We start from the raw sequence: 25,675 nt of genomic DNA, 5'->3' as shown, positions 1-25,675 counted from the left end.
CTTCTCTCTTTCTCTGTCTCTCACGCTCTCAGACTCCGGCATGTTATTTTGCATCCACATATGTATATTTACTCAAAACACGAGGATATGGCTTGGCAGTAACTGACTGCTGCTGCTGCTCCAGTGAATTTCCCTGAACTGTCCCTCCCAGATATGCGCGCACAGTATTGGACTTAAAGGGCAAATTCCACACATCAGCCGTGAGCTGACCCAGATTTGTTTTGTCACATTGCAATTAATGTTTAAAGTCAAGAAAGTGACTGAGAAAGAGCAGGTTTTTAGCGGTGAAGCGGTCCAGATTGATAAATGAGGGACGTCGAATCGTGCGGTTGGACAGAAAATTAGTGAGGGAGGAAGCGAGCCGAGATTAAAAAAAAAAAAGAAAAAACACTGAGGCAGAGGAGACAGAGCTGAGGCTGTGTCTTGATCCAAACTCAATTTGGTGATAGTTTCCTCTCTGCTTTCTTGCCAGCGAAAAGCAGTGAGTTCTTATTGGAACAGAGGGAGTATAAACATCCTTTGAGCCTATATTTGGGTCAGTATTGGTCTTTCATTGAATAATAGATATCAGTCGTGTTTCACGGCTGATCACATAAATGATTTAGACAGTATTTTTAGATCACTTGAAAAACAGCCTGAAGTTATTAACATGTAGATCAATGGCAGCATGTACTTCCTCAATGTTGAGACATATCAGCTGTGTTTTTACATATTGGGTGTCTTTTAGAAGAAGACATGAAAATTTACAATTCAGAGCATTTAATTTGCGTGCTTCTTTATCTGTGCTTGAAAAACTAACATCCTATTATGTTGTGCATAAACTGGGACATTCCCAGCTGCCTACAGTCTATTTTGTCATCATGGATTTTTCCAAAAACACTGAATATTGAACAACATGCATGCAGTCGGCTAAAAGTTTCTAAAACATAAACCTCACTGTAGGCTATTTCTGAGCCCAAAGGGGTATGAATACGAACACGAATTTCAGGCCAACCTGACATGACCTGCCTGAAAGCTTCAGCCAAAACCACTGCAGGGACTACTGTGAAGCACAGCTGGAGGTCAGCGTAGACGGTGAGGTCACTGTTCTCTCGGCCACAATATGATGAAATCATGACTAACAGAGCTCACGCTAAAGAGACCATTTTATAAACATTCACCATAGTCCATAAAAAAATCCCCTCAAACTGGTAAAAATCTCAAGCCTCGTTGTACAAATCCATCACTTTAAAATGCTTAACGACAGTAAAAACTGATTTAACATCGTTGCCTTGCCCTACCAATCACCCCTGTCAGTGTCAGCAGCACGTCTTCCTCCTGTCTGTCCTAAAGCAAGCAGCGCCATAAACCCATTATATCCATATTGCTTTATGGAAATATAAATCAGCAGCAGCAGCGGTCCCCGGTGGGATGAGTGGCATCTATAAAATGTGTGCTTGAACAAAGTAGTCCTGGATGGTGTCATAAAGAGTGTCTCAGCGTAAGGAGCCCCCCAGGGTTCAGCCATGCAGACCCACATTTTTTACTCCAACAGGAAAACCCTGATAAAATGCTCTGCAGGCACCGGCGAGGACCTGCTGCGCTGAGGTATTATCTTCATAACGTGAAGTCAGCCGTTCAACCCTCAGCTGAAAGAGTGCATCAGTCATCTGTTTAGGCCCGTACAGAGCTAAATATAGCGATATGTATGCTGCATATAAATAAAACTGGGTATGACAATAGTGAAAATAAAGACTAAACAACGTTTCACCATCAGATTAATAATTAAATACAAATGCATGCATTTTGGTCATTTTGGCTGTCTTGCTGAGAGCAGGATGAGCAGATCAACGCCACTCTTATGCTCACTCAGTAAATATGAGGCTACTGCTAGCAGCCGGTTAGCTTAGCTTAGCATAATGACTGGAAATAGGGGGAAACAGCTAGCCTTGCTCTGTCCGAAAGTAACAAGAATCCTCCTATCAGCATGTCTAAAGCTCATTAATGAACACATTATACCCCATTTGTTCAACACAAACGTGCCAAGTAAAACCAACAAGTTGTGGTTTTTGAGATTTGTCGTCACTGAACAGCCAGTCGCAAAAACCACAGCTAGCTGTTAGAAGCTCATTTAAAGCTCCTGTTGTCTAAGCACTGTCCTGGGTTCATTATCTCTTTTGCTGTCAATAAGATCACGGTCAAAAGTTGCTTTATCACCTAGATTAGGTGCAGGGCAACGCTGACAGCTGCAGAAAAACAATAATCACACAAAAACACACCTCAAATTGAATTCATGGACTGATATCGCATGGATTTGCAAGCATAATCTGCACTGATTTGGTAAATTATTCCGTTAAGCTGGGGGTACATGTTCTCTGGTAATTGCTTTCTCTCTCTCTCTCTAACACACACACACACGCACACACACACACACACACACACACACATATACACTTGGGGTGTGTGTATAAGCAGTGTCTAAATGGCTTTCCGACATCACGTTGGGTGGGAGCATTTATCTCTGCTTCATGTGGAAAGAATAGCCCGACTCATTTGGAGTGTATTCAACCATAACCGCCTGATTTAGTCAGAATGAGAATGACTGAATAAGTCAGACGCTAATTCTCTGAGGGAATGAATAATAACTTGATGTAGTAAAGGTAGTCACTGGGAACGACGGATAAGTACAAAGGTGCTTGTCAAGCGGTGATTGGACAAGTGTGGAAGGATTGAGGGTAAGAATCAAGTTTGTCAGGGGATGAAGGAATGTGTAAGAGGCTTTTTTGTACTGGGTGTTCCAGTTTTGAGAGGAGAGGAACTTCACAGGGTATTATTATCAGTAATGGGACACATAACCACAGATTGTACAAAACATCATGATAAACACGCACATTCCGTAACTACACACACAAAATGTCCCACAAAACTAATTCCGATTGCTTCAGCGGTGCTTTGTCTTTAGTGCTAATTAGCAAATGTTAGCATGGTAATATGCTAAACTAACATAATGAACATGGTACACATTATACCTGTCTGCAGAACCAGCACGCTAGCATCGTCACTGTTAGCATGCTGATGTTAGCATTTAGCTCAAAGCACCACTACATTTCATTTTCAGCATTGATTAGATTATCAGTGAAGTTGTAATTTTAATGAATGGCATAAGCAATTATCAGGAACACTCATTACATTTATTTTTCACACTGCTACTGCAATATCTTCAAATACATCAAAAGTATAAAAGACCAAAAACGTAACAGTAAGCCATCATAATACATTCGTCATACATTTCTCAAGCAGTGACCAGCAGATTTCCTTCAGCTGTGCAGGCAGACAGTGGGATGTAGTCATTCAGAGGATCAGGACTGATGACTAGAGGTGCCACAGGTGAGCTGAAAACACCTTGGACGCTCCAAAAAGCCTGCTGTGAATGCTACAACAATAAATGTCGTGTGTCCACCCAAAAGACAGATTTCCAGTATTTTGCATGTCTGGCAGTTCACTTGTGTGCCCGACTGAATGCATATCTTTGTCCCATGTACGTCAACAGCGGAGGTGAGTGATACAGTCTCATCACAAGGGGGTGCAGAGCATTCCTGACCCCAACGTCTAAAACACTCACACACAACACACACCTTCCCAAGTAGGTGTGTCATTTCCAAAGTGCATAAATAATCCTGAAAATAGTCATCACGAACAGTCTTTTAAAAAATAATGCTTTGCTTCAAATCCTATCAATATAAATAAATTTAGACTGCAGCTGGTCTTTCCAGGAACAAAAGACCAGTGGATTTGATAAACAGCAGAGGAAACCTTCGCTAGCTTCCCACACAGAGAGTCACCTGTTGCAGTAGACTAAAGATGTATGAGTCAAAGTGGTTCGACTTGTTATTGTTCGCAAGGCTTTTAGTTACTGGCACAAAGTCAGAGAAAAGGTGTCGGTGTTCTTCTTCTTGAGTCAGTCCACAGTAAATTCTTTCATATGTCGCCACCACAGAATTTGAATGGTTACGATGTTTCTGTCATTTATTGGCACAGACAAAACAATCGTTCTATTCTGTTGCTCCAGTCTACAAACTCCTAATTTTATTTGTTTAATTAATTATCAGCTAACAAAGTTGACTGGACACTGATTTAACCCTGATAATTCTCAGAGTCAAGTCATTGAAAGATTTTGAGTTCAAAATTGCAAAAACCTAAAAAGCTGAGTTTGATATTCAACACATATCACCGTACATTAACTTTAAAAAGAATAAACAAGCTGAGATAACCAAAGAGGAACGTCATTTCTTACAGTGTGGTTACCCCATTTCATCAAAAACATCATCTTATGTACCACAAAACCACCAGTCCCAATTCTGAAACTGATCACTGTGCATTTGGTTTAATAATTTCTAAATCCACTCATATTTGAAATTAAGTTTACCTTTTCGGATGAGGGTGAGAGGGCGTTCACAAAACTTGTGCTTGCAGCAGAAGCGGCGTCTGGTCTCGCAGCTTATTTGTGACACTGACAGATGACTTTAATACCCTAAGAGCTGACAGCAGGTCCAGCCCTCTCTTCCTGTGCGTGTGTTACATTTTTGCACTAACTGGAACATTCCTGTTCATAATAATAGTCTTAGCTTAGTTTCTCTGCACGCTAAAAGTTTAAAGGCAGAGCCCATGGAAGCATTTTCCGCAATCCATTTGAGAGCCCGAAGGGTAAACGCGAGCTGCCCGACAGGTTCAGCAGATTTAGACAGATTTGTGAACAATATTTGAGAGAAATGTTTTTTTGTGTGTGTGTATAGAAAATGTTTTAGATCTTTGAGTTCAGCTCATGAAAAATGGGAGCAAAAACAAAAGTGTTGCCTTTATATTTTCGTTCAGTGTATTTATTTCAAAGCTTTAGTTACTAGTTACTCAGTAAATTTTGAATGTGAGACTTTTGTTTGTGAGAGCATTGCTCGAGAATACCAGCGCTGTGCTTCTTTTAATACTGTGCTGTGAGCTATAATACAATAAAATGATGACTAACAGTGATTATTTTAAAGAGATTCTTCATAGAAAATAGTTTCAGAATAGTCAAGCACGGGTCATTCGGCTCTTTGAATGAAATCACGCAGCACTGAGGTGTTTCTCTCCCCTCAAACTGGCAGAAGAGCCTCTTTGTACAACCTTGTCACTTTAAAATGCTTAACGACAGTAAAAACTGATTTAACATCGTTGCCTTGCCCTACCAGTCAACCCTGTCCCTGTCAGCAGCACGTCTTCCTCCTGTCTGTCCTAAAGCAAGCAGCGCCATAAACCCATTATATCCATATTGCTTTATGGAAATATAAATCAGCAGCAGCAGCGGTCCCCGGTGGGATGAGTGGCATCTACAAAATGTGTGCTTGAACAAAGCAGTCCTGGATGGTGTCATAAAGAGTGTCTCAGCGTAAGGAGCCCCCCAGGGTTCAGCCATGCAGACCCCAACAGGAAAACCGTGATAAAACGCCCAGCAGGCCTCGGCTGACATTTCCAGTACAGGACTTTGACTTGTAATGAAGTGTTTTCACATTGGTGCTCAGATGTCACTCAGATGACTAAAGATTTTTATTCTGAAGAGCACAATCTGCTGAAAAGCTGATTCATTTAACACAAGGACATTTTTGACGTCTCACAGTAAATATAAAAAATAAATGATGGCTGAACTCCATTAAGCTGCTTGAGTTTTGGGGTCCTGGTACTGTGCATGCTGGCTCACTGTCACACTGTCATGACTAATAGAGTCAGGCCTGTATGCAGTTTTTTTTTTTTTTTTTTTTAAAGTGTGTAAAGCTGCTAAAAATAGGTGATTTCAGACTGTACTCATGCTGCTTCCTGCATTGTGTTTGAATACAGTTATTACAGGTTCTCTGAATTAATTTGCATTATGAATTACAGTCTTTTTATATGAATTTATGCCTCTTAAAATTTTTAAGTGAAGCAGACAACATTTAGCTCTTTTTCAAGAGAAGCAGCAGCTGTGTAGAAATTAGTGAAGAAGTGCAAATGATTGACATGAAAATAATTAGACAGTAATCACCTTAATGTAAAGTGGGACATTACTGAGCAACAAAAACTGCTTTAGTGAAGTCTTACACCCACGCCCCCTGCTCTGAATGTGCCCCCCGAGAATTTTGGCTTGCATGTCGGTCATGCTGGTGTGTATGGGCGGAACAAACAGTGTTTTTATCTGTCCTCTTCCTGACATCTAGTGGCCAATGAGAGAAGTGATGTGAGGGGTGGCCAGGTGTGTGTTTGTTGTACTGATGCTGCACAAGTAATCATAATCATTTGTGGTTGCAACACGAAACCAGCTTCAGTGTAGTTGGAACATCATTGCTCAGGGAATTACAGTATCTGTTACAGCCAGGTGTAAAAGTCACAGGTTTGATCCTGGCGAACAAATTCTTTAAGGGAAATAAGGTCTGCAGTCTGAGGTCATCTGGCAAAGCTTGTTTAAATGTTTTCAGATTAAACAGATAAACAAAAAACATTAGATAAATCTCAACTTTATTAATTCACAAAAGGTTCATCCAGTGGTTATAAAATCGAGCATAGTTTATATTTGAACATCTAGAACAGTGCAACAAAACAGAGACCAAAGAAACGAGACAAAAATCAAAGAGCAAAGCCAATGAAGTGCACAAAGAGAAACGAAATAACACTGATCGCTTGAAGAAATGCTTCGAGTTAGAAACTGACAAAATAAAATAATTGGAAAACAGAGTGTGTGCGTTTTGTGTGGTGGCCTGACTGGGCAGGAATAAACTGACTGGTTTAAACAGAGGAGATGCGGTAAACAACAGTTTACATTCATATTGAGCTTCAGGAGGGACACTTGTGGGTATTTCTCAACAAAGAGACTTTTTTTTTCAGTAGTAGGTCGAAGTGCAAACATTTGGAGTGAAAATGATGCTCGTACCTCTGAGAATCAATTCATTTTTCACTGACAGTAGTACAAATATATATATATATATATATGCTCATTAAAGCTGACAGAAAGAAGGAAGGATCTCTTGCTGAAACTGCCTCACACTGCATGTCGTGGCAAAATGAGACAAGACTCTGAAATAATCAGTCGGCCATCGAGTCTCCTCTCCGTTCTGTCTTGAATTATGGGACATGTAGAACCCAGATCACACATTTAAAGTTAAAACAAGCTTTCAGCATCAACAATAAATAACAGCATTCGCTCAGTGCAAAACTACACAAGAATGGAAAACACTAACTCTTCTAACATCGCCAAAGAGGACATTAATCAGTCAGCGAAGTTGACCAAATGTGAACTGACTCTTGAACCTGCGCTCAAAATCAGGCGTTCAAAGCAAACCCACACACTCGAAATGCCTCCTTCAGTTCAACAGCAAGATGTAAAAATCATCCATTTGAATTCTTTAAAAAGGTGATGAATCAATGTTATAACTGAGTAATAATGTACCGCCGCATTATCAGAACACTACTCGATGAGGGAAGTGATGTTGTTCACATGTTGTTGAGGAGGCAGAATAAAACGAAGAGCAGACAGAGATTCATAGGTGCAGATGTTTGCGTGAACAAAACAATTTAGCAGCAAACACACATCGAACTGAGTCTCCCTCTCGCCCAGCAGTCACTCTGACTTTACTTGACAACAACTCAAACAAGGTACCAAAGCCCTGTGCTGCGGTGCCATTTGATGCCTCATACAACTAGAATAAATAATAATAATAATAATAATAATAATAATAATAATAATAATGAAAGTCTGGGGCTGAGAATCCTTCCAAAGTAAATCACCTCACACAGACTGAACAGAGCAAACTTATGAGTCATGTTGTCTTCAAATTTTTACACCAACAACAGTTTTGAGTAACGAGCCAAGTCTGTATATGGGTTTCCTTGTGGCATCAAAGAATGATAGAGACCTCTGGTTGGCCTTTAATGGTCGTCCTTTTAGGCTGCATAGCTGGTGGTGAACAGCTTACGAGGCATCAGGTGGTCATAGTTCATGGATGTGTGTGTGTGTGTGTGTGTGTGTGTGTGTGTGTGTGTGTGTGTGTGTGTGTGTGTGTGTACTATGTCTGGGCCAGCTGAAGTTCCTCCAGTCCGTGTTTTCCCAGGTGATATCTGGCCAAGTCTTTTCTGGTCACCAGTCCAACCACCTGCAGGGGGCGACAAACCAAAAAAATGTGACGTCACAACAGTCGTCATCCTCATCATCATCATCGCGGCCTCCAACTACATGAAAGTGATCGTTAAACGACGTGAAGAGATGTTCTCTTGAAGGCTAAAAACACACAGGGAGATAAAAAAAGACACTCAGGCTTACCCTGTTCTCATCATCCACCACCACCAGGTGTCTGAGTCCCAGCGCTCTGAACAGCTTAAACACACGAGGCAGAGACGTTTCCTGCAAGAAAAACGCCTTTTAACTTCAGTTTCTACAGTGTTTGAAACAAAACATTGACCTTGAAATAAAAGCTCTGAGAGGCTTTAATACAAAAGAAGCTAAGATTTGGTAAATGACACCATAACAGAGCAGTCTGAGAGCAGCACCACAGCATCTGTGTGACGGCTACAAGTTAAAAACTTGGGCTTTTGTGCGTGTCACCTGTGGGACGGTGTAAGGTGTCGCGTTCATGAACTCAGTGAGGTCCATCATACACTCCCTCTCGTCCTGGGAGACGTGGATGCTCTGGATTGGGGGGAAGCGGGGATAGGCGTCCCTGAAGTCCTTCAGCTGAAGCTTCCTCTGGGTCAGCCGGGACCGGGCCAACTCCACGAACATCTGCCGGGACGGAGCAGGGGTTCCATTAAAACCACCACACAGAGGAAGCGTATGCAAACACTGTCAACGTCTTGGTCCTATCGCTGCTGTTACCTTGTGCTTGAGAAGAACGATGAGCTGAGAGCGGAGGATGAGGCCGCAGAGCTTCGCTGGCTGAACGGAAGAGAAGAAAAGGAGGTGAGATTAATGAGGAAAGCTTTCTGTTCCATTCTGTGAGATTGTGGATGTCTTCTTTCCATTTGGCTGAAGACATGCTATCAAAGAAAACACACTCAATGAAAAACACACCTCGTCACTACCAGTCACCTGCACGACCACTGGGAAGCCGTTGTGATTGGTAGAAGTGTTGCTAAGGACATCCACGATGGTTCCCACCTTCTCTATCCTGTTCAAGCAGGTGACCGGAGAACTCATCACCTCTCTGGATGTAAGCAATGAAAGAGCGAGAAAACGCAGACAGTGAGAAAGTGTCAGTCAAAATCTAAAAATCACAGTTCACTCAGTTCTTCACACAAAGGGATATAAGCCTCTGAATAACACTGAACACATACAGTAAACACCAACTCTCTCAGGTCCTTGAATGTTTTGATTATGCTTTAAGAATCATCCAATCAGAATGGTCCTCACTCAGCCATAAACCAACAGACGGGAGCTTACCTGGCGGTCAGCCAGTGCGAGGTGGCAGGAGCCTCCCAGTGCAGGAAGGGAACGCTCTGCAGCTTGATGTGGATATCATACAGACCCTGAAGCAGGAAAAGACAGCTTACTGACAGTGTGCCCCAAATCTATGACAACATGCCAACTGTATACAGTACACACTTCAGACCTGTCTTTGCAGAATACTAAGAAATCAACATACTTTACTGCTTCATACCAACAGGAAACAATACTATACACACACAGTCAGACGTCAAACTGCTGGGAGTTTGTTGGCTCCTTTCTGGATTGAATTGGGACACTGAGGGAGGTGTACCTCTTTACTCACCTCTACAAAGTAGTCTCCTACTATTTTGGCAGTCATGAGGACGAGCATGATGGGAAGGCCATATGTGACGTTTCCTGTAGCCTCCACCATGATGACAGTCAAACTGAGAGTCATCCTCACAATGCCACCTGTGGAGATGGATGGAGTTAACATGAGACCGGTTGTGCATGTGTCACCGTGCTCAGAATATTATGGTGCATTTCTTATTTCTTAAAAAAACAGCAACATGGTGAGGATGAACATGACTCACCTAACTGAGCTGCAGCTCCAATCAGGGCATATTTCCCAGGATCAGCCCAGATCTAACAGGATACACACAGCAGAGTCAAACAGCACGTCACAACACCTGAAATATTAGTTTAGACCTCTACTCAACAACTCTTCTTCAGGAGATCCGAAAAGAAAAGAAAAAAAGGCTGGAATTATGGGAAATGTGGTCTTAAGTTTAAGAAACCACACTGACATGAGACAGAAACTACAAATCGTTTTAGACTTTTCTAAACATAAAATGGTCAGTTTTCAATACAGGAGCTGACAGGTGTTGTCCTCGTGCTACAGAGTGAAGCATACTGCACACACACACACACACACACACACACACACACACACACACACACACACACGCACTAACCGAGCCAGTGGAGGTGATGGAGGCCAGCAGAATTCCAAACAGCCTCCCCCAGGCTGCTCCTATCAGCAGTGATGGGATGAAAACTCCAGCAGACACCGCCAGGCCGTAGGTCCAACAGGCCAGAAAGAAATACGTCAGAGTGAACAAACCCAGCGTCAGCGGATTGTAGGTTCCTTTAAGAAAGAGAGGAAGCAGAGGGCGACGTAAGGAAATGATAAATGAGCACAATAATGTTTCCAGTTTTATTCATTAAGATCCTGTTTCCCGTCACTTGGGCCCATAGAGAAAACAACGGGGAATAAACGCCTGGTGCACGTGTTTGTAGATTGCTTTAGCAAGCAAACAGCTTCACCTGGCTGGTTGTGGAAGAGGCTACGAACACTTCTCTCAGGAGTGTTGAAGAAGGCCGTTGCCATGGAGTTATACTCCCCATCTGCACAGAACAACTGAAAGAGAGAGAGAGAAAATGATAATAGTGAAACAACAAAAGAAAGCAGAGAAGACACAAAGAGCCGTCTTTCCTGTTTTTGTGTCCTTGCTGATGCTTTACATGCTACCAACCAGCTGACACACATTAGAAAAGACAAGGACCAAAGAAGGATTGGCCACATGTTGTATCTTGGATCAGTGGTCCAACGTGCACAGAATCTGATGAATGATGAGACTGAATCTGTTCTTCATCTAAATATAATATTGTGCTGAATATTGAATTTTTTCTAGCATCGCCTCTATTATTTGAACTGAGTCAAGAGTGAGGCAACACTTAGGCAAAAAGGTGCTTTTTAGCTAAATGATAAATAAGCATGCTAATATGCTCACTATGACAATGCTAACATGCTGACGTTAAGCATATATAATGTTTACCATGTTTATCATCTTAGGTTAGCATGTTAGCTAAATAGGGCGAAACATAAAGTAGAGCTGAGGCTGACAGGAATGTCATTAGTGTCAGGTTTGACCTGTTGGTGGCCCTAGATGAAAGGTGGACAAGTCACCAAAGTTACTGCACTTCATCCTGTGGGGAACATGAATGTGTGCATCAAATATCATGCCATTCCATCCGATAATTGCTGAGACACGTCACTCACAAAATGTGAACAGCAGGTTGGTGGATTCATCCTCTGGGGACCACATATGTCAAAAATGTTGTACTTTTCTTAGATGCTTTGGCAATATTGTTCCTCTGACATGAATGTTGCTAAAGCTTATTGAATTGAAACTGTACTTTCTGACAAAAACAGGAAGCACCAAGGCCCAAATCTAATTTTTTTGGCTAAGCAGATTGTATCCAGATTGATTTTAGAAAGTCTGGACAACGAAAAAGGACATGAAATGCTATTTTCGCACATCTTATCTAAGCCACGTTTGGAAGGTTTGACATACATTTTCAAAGTGTCTATTGCATCACTGGCAACACATCTGAAAAAAAACCTGACCTGCTTGAAGTCTCAACAAAGCCCAAGATTCACAGTGAGGAGGATCTGTTCTGAATCTGCACTTGTTCCTGAAATCATGGTCAACGTGTTCATTTTAAAACTGCGCTGACACATGACTCTGACACCATGGGAGTGACTCTCCCAGTCTGAGCTTTACTACACACAATCACCTACAACTAGAAAAGTCGTAAAGAAATTATGTTCAGACTGCTGACATAGGTGACATTTGTTAGAGGCGTGTGTGTGTGTGTGTGTGTGTGTGAGTGTACCTGCAGTGGATACTCTTCAGTGTGCTCTGGCCCCAGAGGCTGACAGTCATTGGAGAAGTAAATCATGGTGAACGACACTGTCGCAGTCACTGCAGCGACCAACATGGCTTCCATCACTTGCAAGCAAGGGCGATGAACATACCTGTACCACACACACACACACACACACACACACACACACACACACACAAAGACACAAAGACACAAAGACAAAATCTTCAAGTGCAACAGATAATGGCTTCAATGAACCAGAAACGTTCTAAACAATGACGTATTGTCAGCCTCAGCCCGAGTGACGAGGCCACTCTGGGTGTAAACAGCTGAGTGGAAAACAAAGCTTCTCTGACAACTCTGCCATTTTGTGTCTTCAGGCAACGTGGCAGCATAAATGTCAAGTGGAATCAATGTCTGCCATGAAGTGTAACACAAATACAGACTTTATCCTTACACTCACTCCCTGTGTGTCAAGCATTAAGGTCAAAGCCTCGGCACATTATCTTGTAAGTATTTGTTCTGGCATCGGCAAATTACGGCTGCAACTACTAAATTACGGTACATTAAAAGGCATATTCATCCTATTCTCAGGCAAAATACACTGAGGTATTTTTCACAAATGAATGGATTACTGTATACGTCATCATGCAGACTCAGTGGATCCATATCCTTGAACCAAAGGTTAGTATCTCCATCATCGTACTACAGACAGAGTCACTTTGAATTCACCACTCTCACACACTATGTAAGGCAAACCAAATACCATGTAGGATATTATCTTTAACCTTAAGAGCACTCCACAGCTTAATAACCATTTTTCCATAATTCACCATATACATTACAACACAATCAGCAGAGTTTAAGTCAATATTTGCTCTCATTCAGTCTGTAGTATGTCCATCAATATAACAATATTTTTTGTTTATTTTATTTTATACTGTCCTTTGTTATACAGTTAACTAGCATGAATTTTCAGAGAATGAATCAATTCTTGAGTAATGGTTAAAAATGTGTTGTGTGACCACCAAATTCTAATCTGCTCATCCTTGAGCCTGATGGGCATTTCTGCCAAACTGGACATTTTTCTGAGATTATTGCGTTCATAAGAATGAGATGGACGTCGAACAGACAACCTGAAAACATGCCACGCTAGCACAGAGGCGTAAAATCTGCACCATAAACTAACTTCTGGATAGTCTTTTTGTGTGTGTGTGTGTTAGAACAGCTTTCCAAATCATCAATCATGAAACTTGTACACATGGACCATCCAGCTGCAAACAAGGAAGCAGGAACTGCAGGTGTCTTCGCAGAAGTCTCCTCCCACAGCAGAGTCTCCCAGTGAGCATACCTGCTCACACTCTCTATTTTTAAACACTTCGATCACAAGATAGCATCTGAAAATTTCCCCGTCTTGCACCTCACCCTGCCTCTGACAGCAAAGCCTTCATGCTTCTGCGCGTTGTTTTTCTTGGAACACTGCACGTACAAAGCAACTCTTCGTGCGTCGTCTGACCTTTTGTTCAAACTCTTTTCTTCAAGTTGATGACAATGTGTTTTGGACTTGACAGCATTTTATCTCTTTCTAAGCCTCACCTGATCCTGAAGATGGTCAGCCAGTAGTTGAGAATATTGAACAGAGCTCCCAGTAATCCACCTGCACAGGAGAGGGACACACACACACACACACACACACACACACACACACACACACACACACACACACACACACACACACAGGCTGTCATGTTTCACACTTGACAAACTGGCTAATGTGGGAATAATCTAATTTCTCCTTAGTCAAACTTCAGTCAAATGCACCCTGTGAAGAATAGAACAGAATAAAATGTTGTTACCTATAGCTCCCATAGCAATGAATAAGGGAATCTCATAGAGGTTGTAGGCCACACTCTGAAAAAGGACAAAATTACATCACATCATCTTTTACACTGACTAACAAACAACATAAAGCTGCAAAAATACACAATATATTTTCTCACATCACTCTCAAAGCGTCCAAAGTTGATGAGACCTGGGTTGGAAAGGTCTCCTGGGTTGTTGTGGTAGATGCTGAGGAAGAAGTTCAGGGTGAAGGTAGAGATCATGGAGGCAAAGAACTGCAGATGAAGATGCAGAAACATGGAGGAAGGTGAGAAATGAAAAGGGAGGAGACACAAAACACAATTAGCCATCTTCATCCTTCAAGCTTGACAACACCACATGACATGAATGAGTATATGAAGGTGTGCACATAGGACAGTGTGACTTACTATCCTCCACGTCAGCATCTGGTTCCAGAAAGAGGCTCCCTCCTCCAGAGAGAACAAGACGCCGCCTGTCCACCAAAGAGACAAAATCAGCCATTTTGAGAAAATGCCAAGTTAGCTGGTAGCATCGCACGGCATCCTCCACAGTGCATGGACGATCAGCAGCTGAGCACTGACTGGGTTCACACGAGTTCAAACACAAGACACACTGAGACACGGTCTGTGAAGCATTTCCAACTACTGCTGAACATTTCTGCAGGAAAAGGCAGCGTTTTCCCTGCAGCTTTACTATCACAACAAGCATTCATCAATAAGCTAGTTCAGGTGAGACAGTTGATGGAAAGGTTTCTGCCGTGTTCACCAAATTCAATTTAAGACTTTTTAATAGCACATACAGTAGAACAAAATTTTATATTAGTAGTGATAAAAGTATCTTAGTATATTAGCAAAAAAATTGCATGAAGAAAAAATGAGCAACATGATATGAGCATTATATATCGGTCAACTCCTAGAGGTGGTATATTGCTCTTCCTATTCACTGGAGAACAAGCGCTTTACAGGGAGTTTCCTCAGAGGTTTCTTTGTCTGCAGTTTAGGCATGCTGCCATGCTGTTGGACTGTTGGCTTTATAGCAGCTGAGCTGCCCACACAACTAAGGCAGATTAAAAACAAAGCACATGTTTCTACTGTTCTGGTAAAGTTGCTGTGTTTTTACCGACTGGTGCTCCAAACGCAGCTGAAACTCCAGCAGCAGCTCCGGCAGACACAAAGTCCCGTTTTTCTGTGTCTCTCCGGAAGTACTCAAAGATCTACAAGCACACACACACACACATTAGGTTTTCATCACTTTTGGGGACATTACATAGGTGAACACACACACACACACACACACACACACACACACACACCTTGAAGTCTCTCTTTAAAGACGTGCTCCTGCCCTGGGACACTCCTGCAGCTACAACAGCACCAGAGTGAATCATGGGCCCTTCCTAAAGGGATTGTGGGTAAACAAGAGGGCAGCAATGAAAGGGAATTAACAGTTATATAGACAAAGGCAATTCATACAATTCAGAATGGAAATGACCTAAAACAATTATATTTGCAACTATGAGGGCACAAAACATTAGTGTAAGGTCTGCACATGAGGAGGTTTGTAAATGTTCTGAATCAGCATTTGGGGCAGTCAGCGAGGGTCAACGTTTACCTTTCCAACAGCAAGACCACCGACCACGGAGCAGATGACACCACACACTTTCACCACCAGTGTCTGCAGATGACAGACACACAACATGTTAAGGATATGACAGCCCTTCCTGTTCAAGAGCAGTGGTTTAATTACATCCATTCCTCTGTGTGTGTGTGTGTGTGTGTGTGTGTGTGTGTGTGTGTGTGTGTGTGTTTTATGTGTCTGTACCTTGAGTCGTACCACCCTGGGAATCTTCACTCCATTCAAGTAACATTTTATCTGAGGAATACCACTTCCTGCTGCGATGGGCTGGAGGAGACACAGGAAGAGGTGAGGAGTAAAGTATTTCTGATTACAGGAGCAATATCTGAAGATGTGAACAGGGAATCGAGGTGTTTGCATATTCAGAATGGAACTAGAAACATTCACTCTCTGGTTATCACATGAAACGGCATTAACAGCCGACACTGCACATTTTGTGGTAATACAAATCCAAATTGAACCACTTCTTCGATCAGTGTGGTTGTAGGAGGACACTTGCTTAAAAACCCTCAGCTGCTCCTGCTGAGCAGCTAATAAACCGTGAATAACCACCGCGGCAGGAATACAGAAGCATTCATCTTGACAAATTTTCAGTATTACGCATCGTTGGAGTCACACTGGTACGGACATGCTATTGCCCAATTACTTTTCACTTCCACATCTGTTCGAATGACTTGTCATTAAGACATGCAACGCTTTTATGACACACTTCTTCTAAATCCGGTATTTCACACTCGAGGAACACACAAAAGTGGAAGACGACTGAAATGAAGACAGGAATTGTGCTTCCAAAGCAGAAGTTGTGATTATTACCGAAAGGTCACATTATTTCTCCTCCAGCCTTACCTCAAAACATGCAACTATGATGGCCCCCACCATGACGAAGACAGAGTTTAAGACAGCCCAGAGGATGAGAGAGATTGACAGGCCGCCCACCTCTGTAAACCTCTCTATGTCTGTGAGGGGCCAGAGGTCAAGGAAAGTTTGGGGGTCCTTATATCTCCCTATAACATGACCACACTCTTATGAACAACACAGAGTGGAGACATTAACACCATTTCAAAGGAAAGTTATGACTGGATGGATGAATAACTATCACCTACGCTGGCACATAATAACAGAGGCTACTCTTTCCTTCCAGACGGGTTAAAGAGAAGTTATTTTAAACCTTATGATGCTAGACGTACTATTTCCTGAGAGTTACACTGAAAAAAGTGCTCATGCAAAAGAGTCACTGCACTGTCTGTACTGTACTGTCCCTGCGCAGTAAAGCCACAGCATCTGGCACTAGCAAGTTGCTCTGAGTTGGGTGGATCTCGTACAAATCTTCAGGATACTCTCTTTGACCACTTGGTATTTAATCCCAGCAAGCTGCTCCACCACAATGTCGATGAAACAGGCGATGAGGCCGGTCAGAAAGCCGATTAGACCACAGACCACCCAGCGACTTATCTCCAGACAGCGAAAACCCTGAAAATACGAGATGAGGAGATACAGGAAAAAGCAGGGACAGATGAAACACAGGTGGAGAGGTGATAGAATGAGAGCAGAGGAGAAGAAGGACAACATGGATTTATACACAGTAAAATACTCAAGTAGTATAACATGTATTCAGATGACTCCCACTCTGCTTACCATGTGACTCATCCTCCTCTCCTCCTCCAGAAACAGCTGGTTCTCAATGTTATCATAGTCCAGACTCTGGAATAACACACACACACACACTCACACACACACATACACACACACACACACACACACACACACACACAGCAAAACGAACAGAATAAATCAGGAAAGACAAATGGCAATAATGTTTAATTTTACTCTTCAATGCTTCATGATAAATACTGACAACCTGACAAAACTGAGCATTTACTTGTGTGCATATACTTTTCAGATCAACATCAGCAACTTGACAGCATACCAAAAATATGGTAATACAAATCTGATTTGATCAACTGTTGCCAGTTCCCAGCCTGCTTAAGAAGATTATTGGCCCCTTTGTTGCGCCAACATGCTCTTTGGGTTTTGTGACCTCAGGTGCGTTTTCTGTACTCTGACTACTGATATTCATTGTGCAATATCAGCCTGTCAAGGCTTTAATCAAAAACAGTGTCATCAAATGTAATCCAGGGTATCAAAGATCACCTGACAATCAGCACTCTGTTTGGCAAGCAGGCTGTTTTACCTCAAATTTGAGTGAGAGCAGCTTCTCATTATGAGGGATCTCTTTAGGCCGCCCCCTCAGAGAGTCCTGGAGGGGAAAACACAGAAAAACAAAGGTCACCACACCAACACTGACCTGTTGGATCATGTGTTGGATCATGTGAGGGACTGCACAGAGCTAGGAACGAAGTTACTGACATCAGAGGAATCACACATTTTGGAAACAACAGCAGTGAGCGCAGCAGCATCTCACAAGCATTTGAAACAACAAAAGAAAGACATTTTTTAATCTCAAAGACAGCAAAGGTTTGACAGACTTTATCTAACTTTAGATTCTGGAGCATGATGGGGTTGGAAAAAAAAAAACAACAGGACAGTGTTTCCTCCAACAGATTTAGCATAAAATTGCCAAAGCTAAGAAGGAGCAAATTCTCATAGGTGTGTTTTTCAATGCTAATGCAAACTACTTGGTGTTGAAGGAAACACTGGTGCATAACAGAGCTTTCTGACACACATAACAAGCCAGCTTCATGCATTTCAGAAGTACTCCATTTCATGTTTACATGCAACGTTAAGTGGGCCTCTGTCACACGGCTATGGCCCATCTGTGCAGCCACATAATCAGCAGCAAATCAAGCAGCTACGTGAGAGAGCTGACATTCCAGTAAACAGGCCAAAGCAATGTGTGGGGAAAAAAAACATCTGCCTACAGCATACAGCAATCACACAAATCACATGCATGGCCTCACATTCCCATCAGCTAGTGAAAACAAAGCTGAATCTGATGGTTTCTGTCATGGAGGGAAACAGATGTGATGTCTTCAGTCCTGTACTGGGTTTTAGTTATGGGAGGTTGTTATTGCCTGGTTGAACTTACTGTAACTGTGCTAACAGCTGTACTAATACACTAGATTAAACCTGACTCTGATGTCTGTGAATTTAAACATATTTACACCTTTCTGGCTTCACCGGAGGCTTTTGATGAGGTCTTGGCTAAACTGCCTGTTGCTCTGTACTTAATCTTTATGTGTTGTCTTTTTTTAGTTTCATCCGTGACCAGAGCGTGGGATCCCTTTCTGAAAATGCTAAATGCTTGAGCAATCGGGGTCCAACACATTATCAAACACAGAGTCTGCATCAGCTGATCATTTGCAATGTATCATAGTGGAAACTGTCAGACAGTTTCCAAACATGTGCCCTTCATGCAGACTGGATGAGTCAACTGTCACTGCATCAGATTTCTCACATTAGGCTTAGGACGTACTCATGCTGCATCTCTTAAATCAGGCCTCAAGGCTCCATGTGTGTACAAACTCATCCTGAGTTTGACTAAAATCACATGATCTTAACTGTTAATGCCCCCGACATGCTGTATGTGTTATTTTAAGACATATCTGATCACTTCTCAATGTTTGGTTGTAGATAGGTGGTGTTTTATTGTTATAGTGGATGAACTAATGACACTTCAGGAGGCTAGAAGAGATGCCACTACGATTCTTGATGGAGTGATGATCGACACGAGCGAGAGACAGAGAGAAAGAGTGCGATGAAGGTTCAAGCCCAGACTTTACCTCATCTGATGTTATCTCCTCCTCCAAATCCACCGTGCTGAGTCTGCCTATCTGAAATATACTGCGTCCTTCAGACAGCTACAGACATCACAGACAGCAACAGAAATATATACGTGGCTGAGTGTGGCAATTTCCAGGCTGATGTTTTACCATCACACAGATGGTGCTCTCCAGTTAAGAGTGACAGAGTTCAAGAAGTATAAGACATTAACACCACATCTATGATACAGCACTCTGCTGCCAAGTCCGACCCAAGCAGAAATACTGCTCATTTAGTCATATTTGACATGTCTAAAAGCCTACTTTTGTTTCCTTCAAATTCAAATGATTTTTTACATAAATAAATTAACAAAAAAGTGTGAATAGTTTACTTCCACCTATGGTCCTGATGGCGTGGGAAGTAACTGACTAGTCCTGGTGGCAGCATTAATGGAAAAAGGAAGTTGGGGGTTTTTTTGCAGTGGTTCTATTTTAGCTGGACAGGTTCATTCAGTCTAAATACAGCAGGTCTAATGTCTCATATCATTATGAGTTTGATATTGACTTTTAATGTTATTCTTCCCTCTAACATTATAAAAGCATCCTTGCACAGGATTAAAATCTTTAACAGGTTACTTGGCTGTGATCCAACCTTATGTGATGCCTTGAGAAGAACAAAGGGCGTTTTACTCCACTTACTTGACAGCTGTCACACTGACACATAATTATCAGGTTAATATGTCCTTAATGAACCCCCATACTGTCCTCTCCAGGTTCAAATAGATAGTGAATAGCCCACGTATCAACTATAGGAAGGACTAGCTCATCAAAACTGTCTAATCTGATTGCTTCACTAAATATTTTCTAGAGAACTGAATTTAATTACGTGCATCATGTAAGTAATTGCATTAACAGTAATTTCATTACTTTTCATGCAATTAAGTTCCGTCCCAAACAAAGCTTGTTGTTGCCTCTAATTGCCAACTGCAAACATATGGTAACACATGAAAACACACCCCAAAACGAACGCTATGTGTGCGGCAGTGCATTAAAATTCATCACAAGCATTCATGACTCGTGCAGCATTTAACGTAAACTTATAGTAGTGCATAAAACATGAGACAGCATCTTCTTCGTGTGCAAATCAGCTGTTAGGCTAACTTAGCCAAACATGCTAGCTGTACCTGTCTGGAGTGTCTGGACTGTTCGGAGCCGTTGAGTAGCGGGGTCCCCTCCCCGGTGGCCCCGGACTCGTCGGCTCGGCTAGACCACGACACTTTCTTCGTAATGTTGGCCATGGTGGCCTCCGGTAGCTTGCCGCCCTAAATGTCGCTAATCTATTTCAGAAATTTCAGGCTAACTACCGTTGTTTTCCATCAGCTCCCCATGATCATTCCTGTAACTCGTGACGTTTTGTATGGCTCGCGTGCAGGGCCAAAAATATCCGTCTTGGCGCGTTGGCTGCTGGGACTTGTAGTTTTACTGTTCCGATTTATTTTTTTTTTTTTTCACAAACGAAGGCCTGAGGCTGGCCCAGAATAAACATAAAATAAATATGACATCAAGAAGTGTTCGATTTTGTACTTAAGTACTGTACTGTATTTACTCAAGGTACTTTACTTAAGTATTTCTATCTATTTTTATTTCTCATGCAACCTACTACTTACTCTACTATGCCTAAGAGGCAAATGTGATTAGCTGGAAAATGCATTGTCACAAAGCTGAAAACAGGGCTGCTTTTCTGACCTCATGAAAAGTATACAATTTAGAGAAATGTGGTTCTCACAGAACAAACATGTGGTGATCCTATAGAATATGATACATCACTATAGATTAAACTACACAACAACACATACATATATTTACTTAAGTAAGACTTTAGGTCTTTTACTTGTAATGGAGCATTTTCACATTGTAGTATAGACACTTGTACTTATGTAAAGGATCTGAATACTTCCACCACTGCTATCTTTAATAAGAATGTACCGGTGTGTGCACATCCAAGGAACATGAAACAAGGAAATACAAAAGAGAAAAAGTCTTTATTCGGCCTTTCAGAGGCAGGTAAGCTAGGGACAATTAACATTCCCTACAGAAATGTTTTGGAAAGTCACACGCAGTGCTCTAAACATTCACATGCCACCTGCTGCACCTCCCCATGTACCTCCTTTATGTCCTCCATGTCAAGCACCACCCCTCTGGGCACACCTCGTCCTTCTGCCACCCCTTCCACCTCCGAAGGACTCAGTACCCGGTTCCACAGCCTGAACCCCGCCATTTGCCCAGAAAACCCCTCTGCAGGGTCAAATCCTCCACCAACCGTGTCCTGTTCCTGGCCCAACACCACTGATCCACCTCCCGGAATCTCCCAGCCCTTCCTGAAGTTGGAGCCTGAGGAGGTGAGGCGCCGGTCACTGTAGTGCCAGAAGCGACCCTGGATGGAGGACCAGACAATGCAGAGGTGGTGCCAGCGAGCATCCAGGAGTGACGACACAGGGAGACGACGATAGACAGGGTCTCCAATGATGAAGTCCAGGGAGGGGGAGGAAGAGGAGACGTAGGAAGGAGGTGAGAATCCAGAAGAGGAGGGGTGGGATAATGATGGAGAAGAAGCAAAGAGAGGTGCAGAGGAAGCAGAAGAGTTGCGACCATATAGAACCAACTGGTTGTCGTTGTCATCTGTGGCGTAGGAGAGCAGCGTGCCAACATGCGAGGACTCCACACGGAGCCACAAACACAGAGAAAGTTCAGGAAGGTTGGGGAGAGTCAGGGAGAAGGTGACGTAGTTCTCTGCTGCGGCCATGGGGAAGAACAGTATGGAGTCCACATTACAGACTGCAGAGGGTGAGAGAAGAGGTATATTCAGTCTAATGCCAAGTCTTATCTCCCTGGTACAAAAAAGACAATATCTCATCCTTTTGAAAGTATTTTGATTTGTGGCGAAGTTAAAGTTTAAGGCTTTGAAAGTCTCCTTATATACTGTTCACACACATATACAAAATGAATTCAAACCTCAGGTCTCTCTACCTTAAAGTAACATTTAATGTAAGGGGGCCTACTTGAGGGGCATATTTGACAGTGGGGTGAGTCTTTCTGGAGAAAAATTGTTGATATTGCTATTTCTCCATCACAATGCCATTACACCTTAGCACACTAGATTTACCGTCCCTCCCTCTCTCTCTCTGCAATCTATTGTAGAAGTACAAACTATTACTTACTGGTTGCATCCTTTTTGGGAACTGGTTGTGCAGGGATCTTTTGCCTCACAGGAAGCTGGAGGAGGTTGTGAATCACTGACAACTCCACTTTTGTGTCATGTTCTTCCTCCTGTCCTCCATCCCACCCACTCACCCTGGGCTGATAAGACTTAGACTGGGGCCAAGGCAGAGCATCTGAAGACTGGGGCTGTGGCTCCTGGCGAGTCCTGCTCTGTCTGTCTTTGGTGGGTTCAGGTTGGGTCTGAGCCTGGGAGAGGGGCTGGGGCCAAGAGGGGCGACTAGGGTTGTGTAAATGATGGTGTCTCTGATGATATAATTGAGGCTGGGATTGTTGTTGGACTTGGGGCTGGATCTGAGCATGAGGATAAGGCACAGTCTGGCGAGACTGTAGCTGCTCCTGCTGGATAGGGTAAGGCCTTATCTGGGCCTGCACCTGCATCTGTGACTGGGGACGGTCAGGGTCAGGCTGGGCTAGGTAGTGTGTGGGTCTCTGGCTCTGGACCTTTGAATGTTTTGGCTGGTTTGGTGTTGCCTGAAATTGAGGTGGCTGTGAGGGGTTTCTGGCCTGAGCTGTGGCCTGTGAATGATTATCAGTCTCAGAGTGGATGGTACCCTCCAGTCTGGGTTGGGTATGTCCATCCAGAATCCTTCCAGGCCTCCCTCCTCTATGTGTCTGGCCTCTCTTGCGTGGTTCATAGTATTTCCTAGGTGTGATGTTGGAGTCGAGGGGCTCTCCTGCCCTCCACAACCCTCTGGTTGTCACCCCTCCATTCCACTGCAAGACCTCCCCAAGCTGGCCCTCCAGCCGGCTCACACGCAGCGCCTGATTTTTTAAGGATTCCTGCAACCCTCTCAGGCCAACCAGCAGCTCATCACGCTGCACCTGAAGAGCGGCCAGCCTTTCCTCTTGGCTCTGGAGCTCCAGGGTGAGGTTGAAGAAGTCCTGACCAGGATCAGGCTTCTGTTTCTGGGTGTGGCGACGGTTCTCCCTCACATTCCTCTCAATTAAAGCCAGACGACCCTCCATCCGCTTACTCTTCTTCTCAAGTTTCCTACCCCACTCTCTGGGATGTAATCAACAGGAGGAAAATAGTGTTTACTTTCTGCATTATTTTTGTTGTCATATATTTTACAAAATCTAAAAAGCATCAATTCATTGAAATCTGAAATGCACTGCATGTGTAATATTTCATATATGTCACAATACTTTGTAAATACAGTTTCAAATGTATGTCAACAGGTTCCATTTTTAATTGTGGACAATGTTAATATTATTACATTTTGCTGCATAAGAAGAAATGGCATCCAAAACCTGTTCTGTTAATCATAACTTCCCAAGCCCACAAAAGAACAGATGTTAGAAGGAAAAGCCGCCCACTCAAAACTTGATCAAATCCAAACGTTTTTTGCATTTACATTCTGTTCTTCTTACAGTAAACAACCAGCAGGGATTTGTCCAACATATAACAGCCTTTAGTATTTGTTCTCAGGCTCTAACCTGAGACTCTCTATTTCCTGCGTCATGCTGTGCTTGAACTGTTCGAGGTCCTGTGACATGTGGTGCCAGTGGTCACTCAGGGCCTGAACACGACTCCCCAGCTCCCCTGTGGAGTTTCTGTTCTGGTTCAAGGCCAGCATGTCCAAACGGGCCTGGGTCAGTGCCTGGAACTGCTGAAACTGACAGAAAAGAAAAGTCTTTTGACAAGCCTTTCTGCAGCTGTCAGGTCAGGTTTGAAGGTCAGGAAAATATTTGAACCTCCAGAAGAAGAAAAAAACTCAGCTACCCCCAACATTTTTGCAAAGTGACTAATTACATACAGTATCTAGATACCCTACAACGGTAGGACAGAGACCATGAAGTTTGAGGTTAAAACTCATTGCTAAAGTGCTTTGGAAGCTAATTAGTAATCATTATCACACACCTTACATACAAGACATTACACAATACGTTTAAACATGTGAATTAAAGCTGTTTTAATCAAATCATGTGTGTGTGTAAACACATACACATGTACAGTAAGTAAACCCAGCAGCTGCAGGGAGTCACGTTTTTGCAGGAGAATCTGAGAATTACTTATGATAGCCTATTTAAGCTGATTAAAGCTGATGTACCACTAACTGCTCAGAAGATTTGAAAGACTTGAAACAAATATCAATATAAAAACATAACGATCCTAAAACGATCCAGCATAACACACGCAGCCTGATTCAAACTGACCTGCTCGTTGAGTCGTCGTAGTTTCTGGGACACAGAATCAACTCCCTGCACCTCAATCAGCTGAATTTGCATGAGAAGGATGTGGACCAGAATCAGGGGCCAGTGGCTGAGCCTGAGGCAGCCCATGGTGCGATGGAGTTGGGATGGATGCAGCATCGGGACTGGGTCCCTGTCTGGATGCCTGGAGGTGAAGGAACAAACAGAAAAGAGACAGGCATAGCTGAAAAGGGCTGGTCTTCATACACACTGTATACACACAATAAACAGGCACGCATGCACAAAATACACAAAGCACACCCACAAGCTGGGACAACTTTCCATTTTCTACAACATCACTGGGGATCTCAGAGGGAATGCAGGAAATGGATTTAACAGGTAGTCAGCTCTTCTGTGCCTTTCTCTCCTCTACACCAACGAACACAAAAACAAGAGATAGAAACTGTTCAAAACAATGCACTGACTGGTCCAGGGTGTTTGTTAGGATGTACAGCAATGCAGAAGACTTCTAAACCCTTAAAAAATGTGCCCTTCATGATTTCTGTTTGTTCCTGTAACTGGATCCTCTGTTATTCATTAAAATCTTTCATTACCTTCCTGCAGGACAAATGATGACTGCTGGATATTATTATTAACGTTTGGTGGTCTTATTAAATATCACACTTCTCCATCAATTTAAGTGCATGCTTCAATTTTTGTGTGCATGCTAATGTAGTTTTGTGTGTGCTGATAATGCAACAGTAAATCCCATGATGTGTGGGCAGGAGGGGAAGCAGCCTGTACTTTCCTCTTCCTCCTGACTCAAGTTGCAGGCAGATCTGGTTCTCTTCTTCTGCTTTCTCTTTGATTGGCCCAATCCAGGAATTGTGCTGTTGGACCCTCCCTTCTGCTTTCTGCTCTTGACCAGGTTTCGGCAGTTTGGCTTTGTTTACACTGGGCTTTAAATATTCTTTAT

General features: G+C 42.8%; 3 protein-coding genes across 4 annotated transcripts in view; all 3 read right to left on the bottom strand.

The window, feature by feature from the left end:
• The window catches only part of arhgdig (Rho GDP dissociation inhibitor (GDI) gamma), a 29,176-nt gene extending 24,719 nt beyond the window's left edge, over positions 1–4,457 (bottom strand). The window contains exon 1 of the mRNA XM_076752139.1: positions 4,406–4,457. The gene's annotated coding sequence lies outside the window, so the exon portion shown is untranslated. The remainder of the gene's footprint in view (positions 1–4,405) is intronic.
• Positions 4,458–6,484: 2,027 nt separating this feature from the next.
• Positions 6,485–20,689, bottom strand: clcn7 (chloride channel 7). Of its 2 annotated transcripts, XM_076752133.1 has the most exons (25): positions 20,472–20,689; positions 19,309–19,386; positions 17,760–17,825; positions 17,204–17,269; positions 16,906–17,038; positions 16,415–16,524; positions 15,755–15,835; positions 15,545–15,607; positions 15,246–15,329; positions 15,053–15,146; positions 14,341–14,405; positions 14,071–14,187; positions 13,927–13,981; positions 13,667–13,727; positions 12,080–12,221; positions 10,727–10,820; positions 10,375–10,547; positions 9,994–10,045; positions 9,744–9,871; positions 9,416–9,501; positions 9,047–9,179; positions 8,852–8,911; positions 8,582–8,758; positions 8,300–8,380; positions 6,485–8,132 (listed from the first exon to the last, which is right to left on the bottom strand). In XM_076752133.1, the coding sequence occupies exons 1-25, from the start codon at positions 20,583–20,585 to the stop codon at positions 8,046–8,048; spliced, it is 2,400 nt and encodes a 799-aa protein (XP_076608248.1). In that variant the 5' UTR covers positions 20,586–20,689; the 3' UTR covers positions 6,485–8,045. The 2 variants fall into 2 exon arrangements, with proteins under 2 accessions (XP_076608248.1, XP_076608249.1); XM_076752134.1 differs by lacking the exon at positions 19,309–19,386.
• A 708-nt stretch (positions 20,690–21,397) lies between these two features.
• On the bottom strand, positions 21,398–24,880 carry ptx4 (pentraxin 4, long). Its single transcript, XM_076753333.1, has 5 exons — positions 24,724–24,880; positions 24,004–24,182; positions 22,506–23,569; positions 21,930–22,122; positions 21,398–21,842 (listed from the first exon to the last, which is right to left on the bottom strand). Exons 1-5 carry the CDS (start codon positions 24,877–24,879, stop codon positions 21,398–21,400), a joined length of 2,037 nt encoding a protein of 678 aa, XP_076609448.1. The 5' UTR covers position 24,880.
• Positions 24,881–25,675: the final 795 nt, after the last annotated feature.

This window comes from Chaetodon auriga, chromosome 16 (genome assembly GCF_051107435.1).
Source record: "Chaetodon auriga isolate fChaAug3 chromosome 16, fChaAug3.hap1, whole genome shotgun sequence".
Lineage (NCBI taxonomy): Eukaryota > Metazoa > Chordata > Actinopteri > Chaetodontiformes > Chaetodontidae > Chaetodon > Chaetodon auriga.
This window is presented reverse-complemented; position numbering and strand designations above follow the sequence as displayed.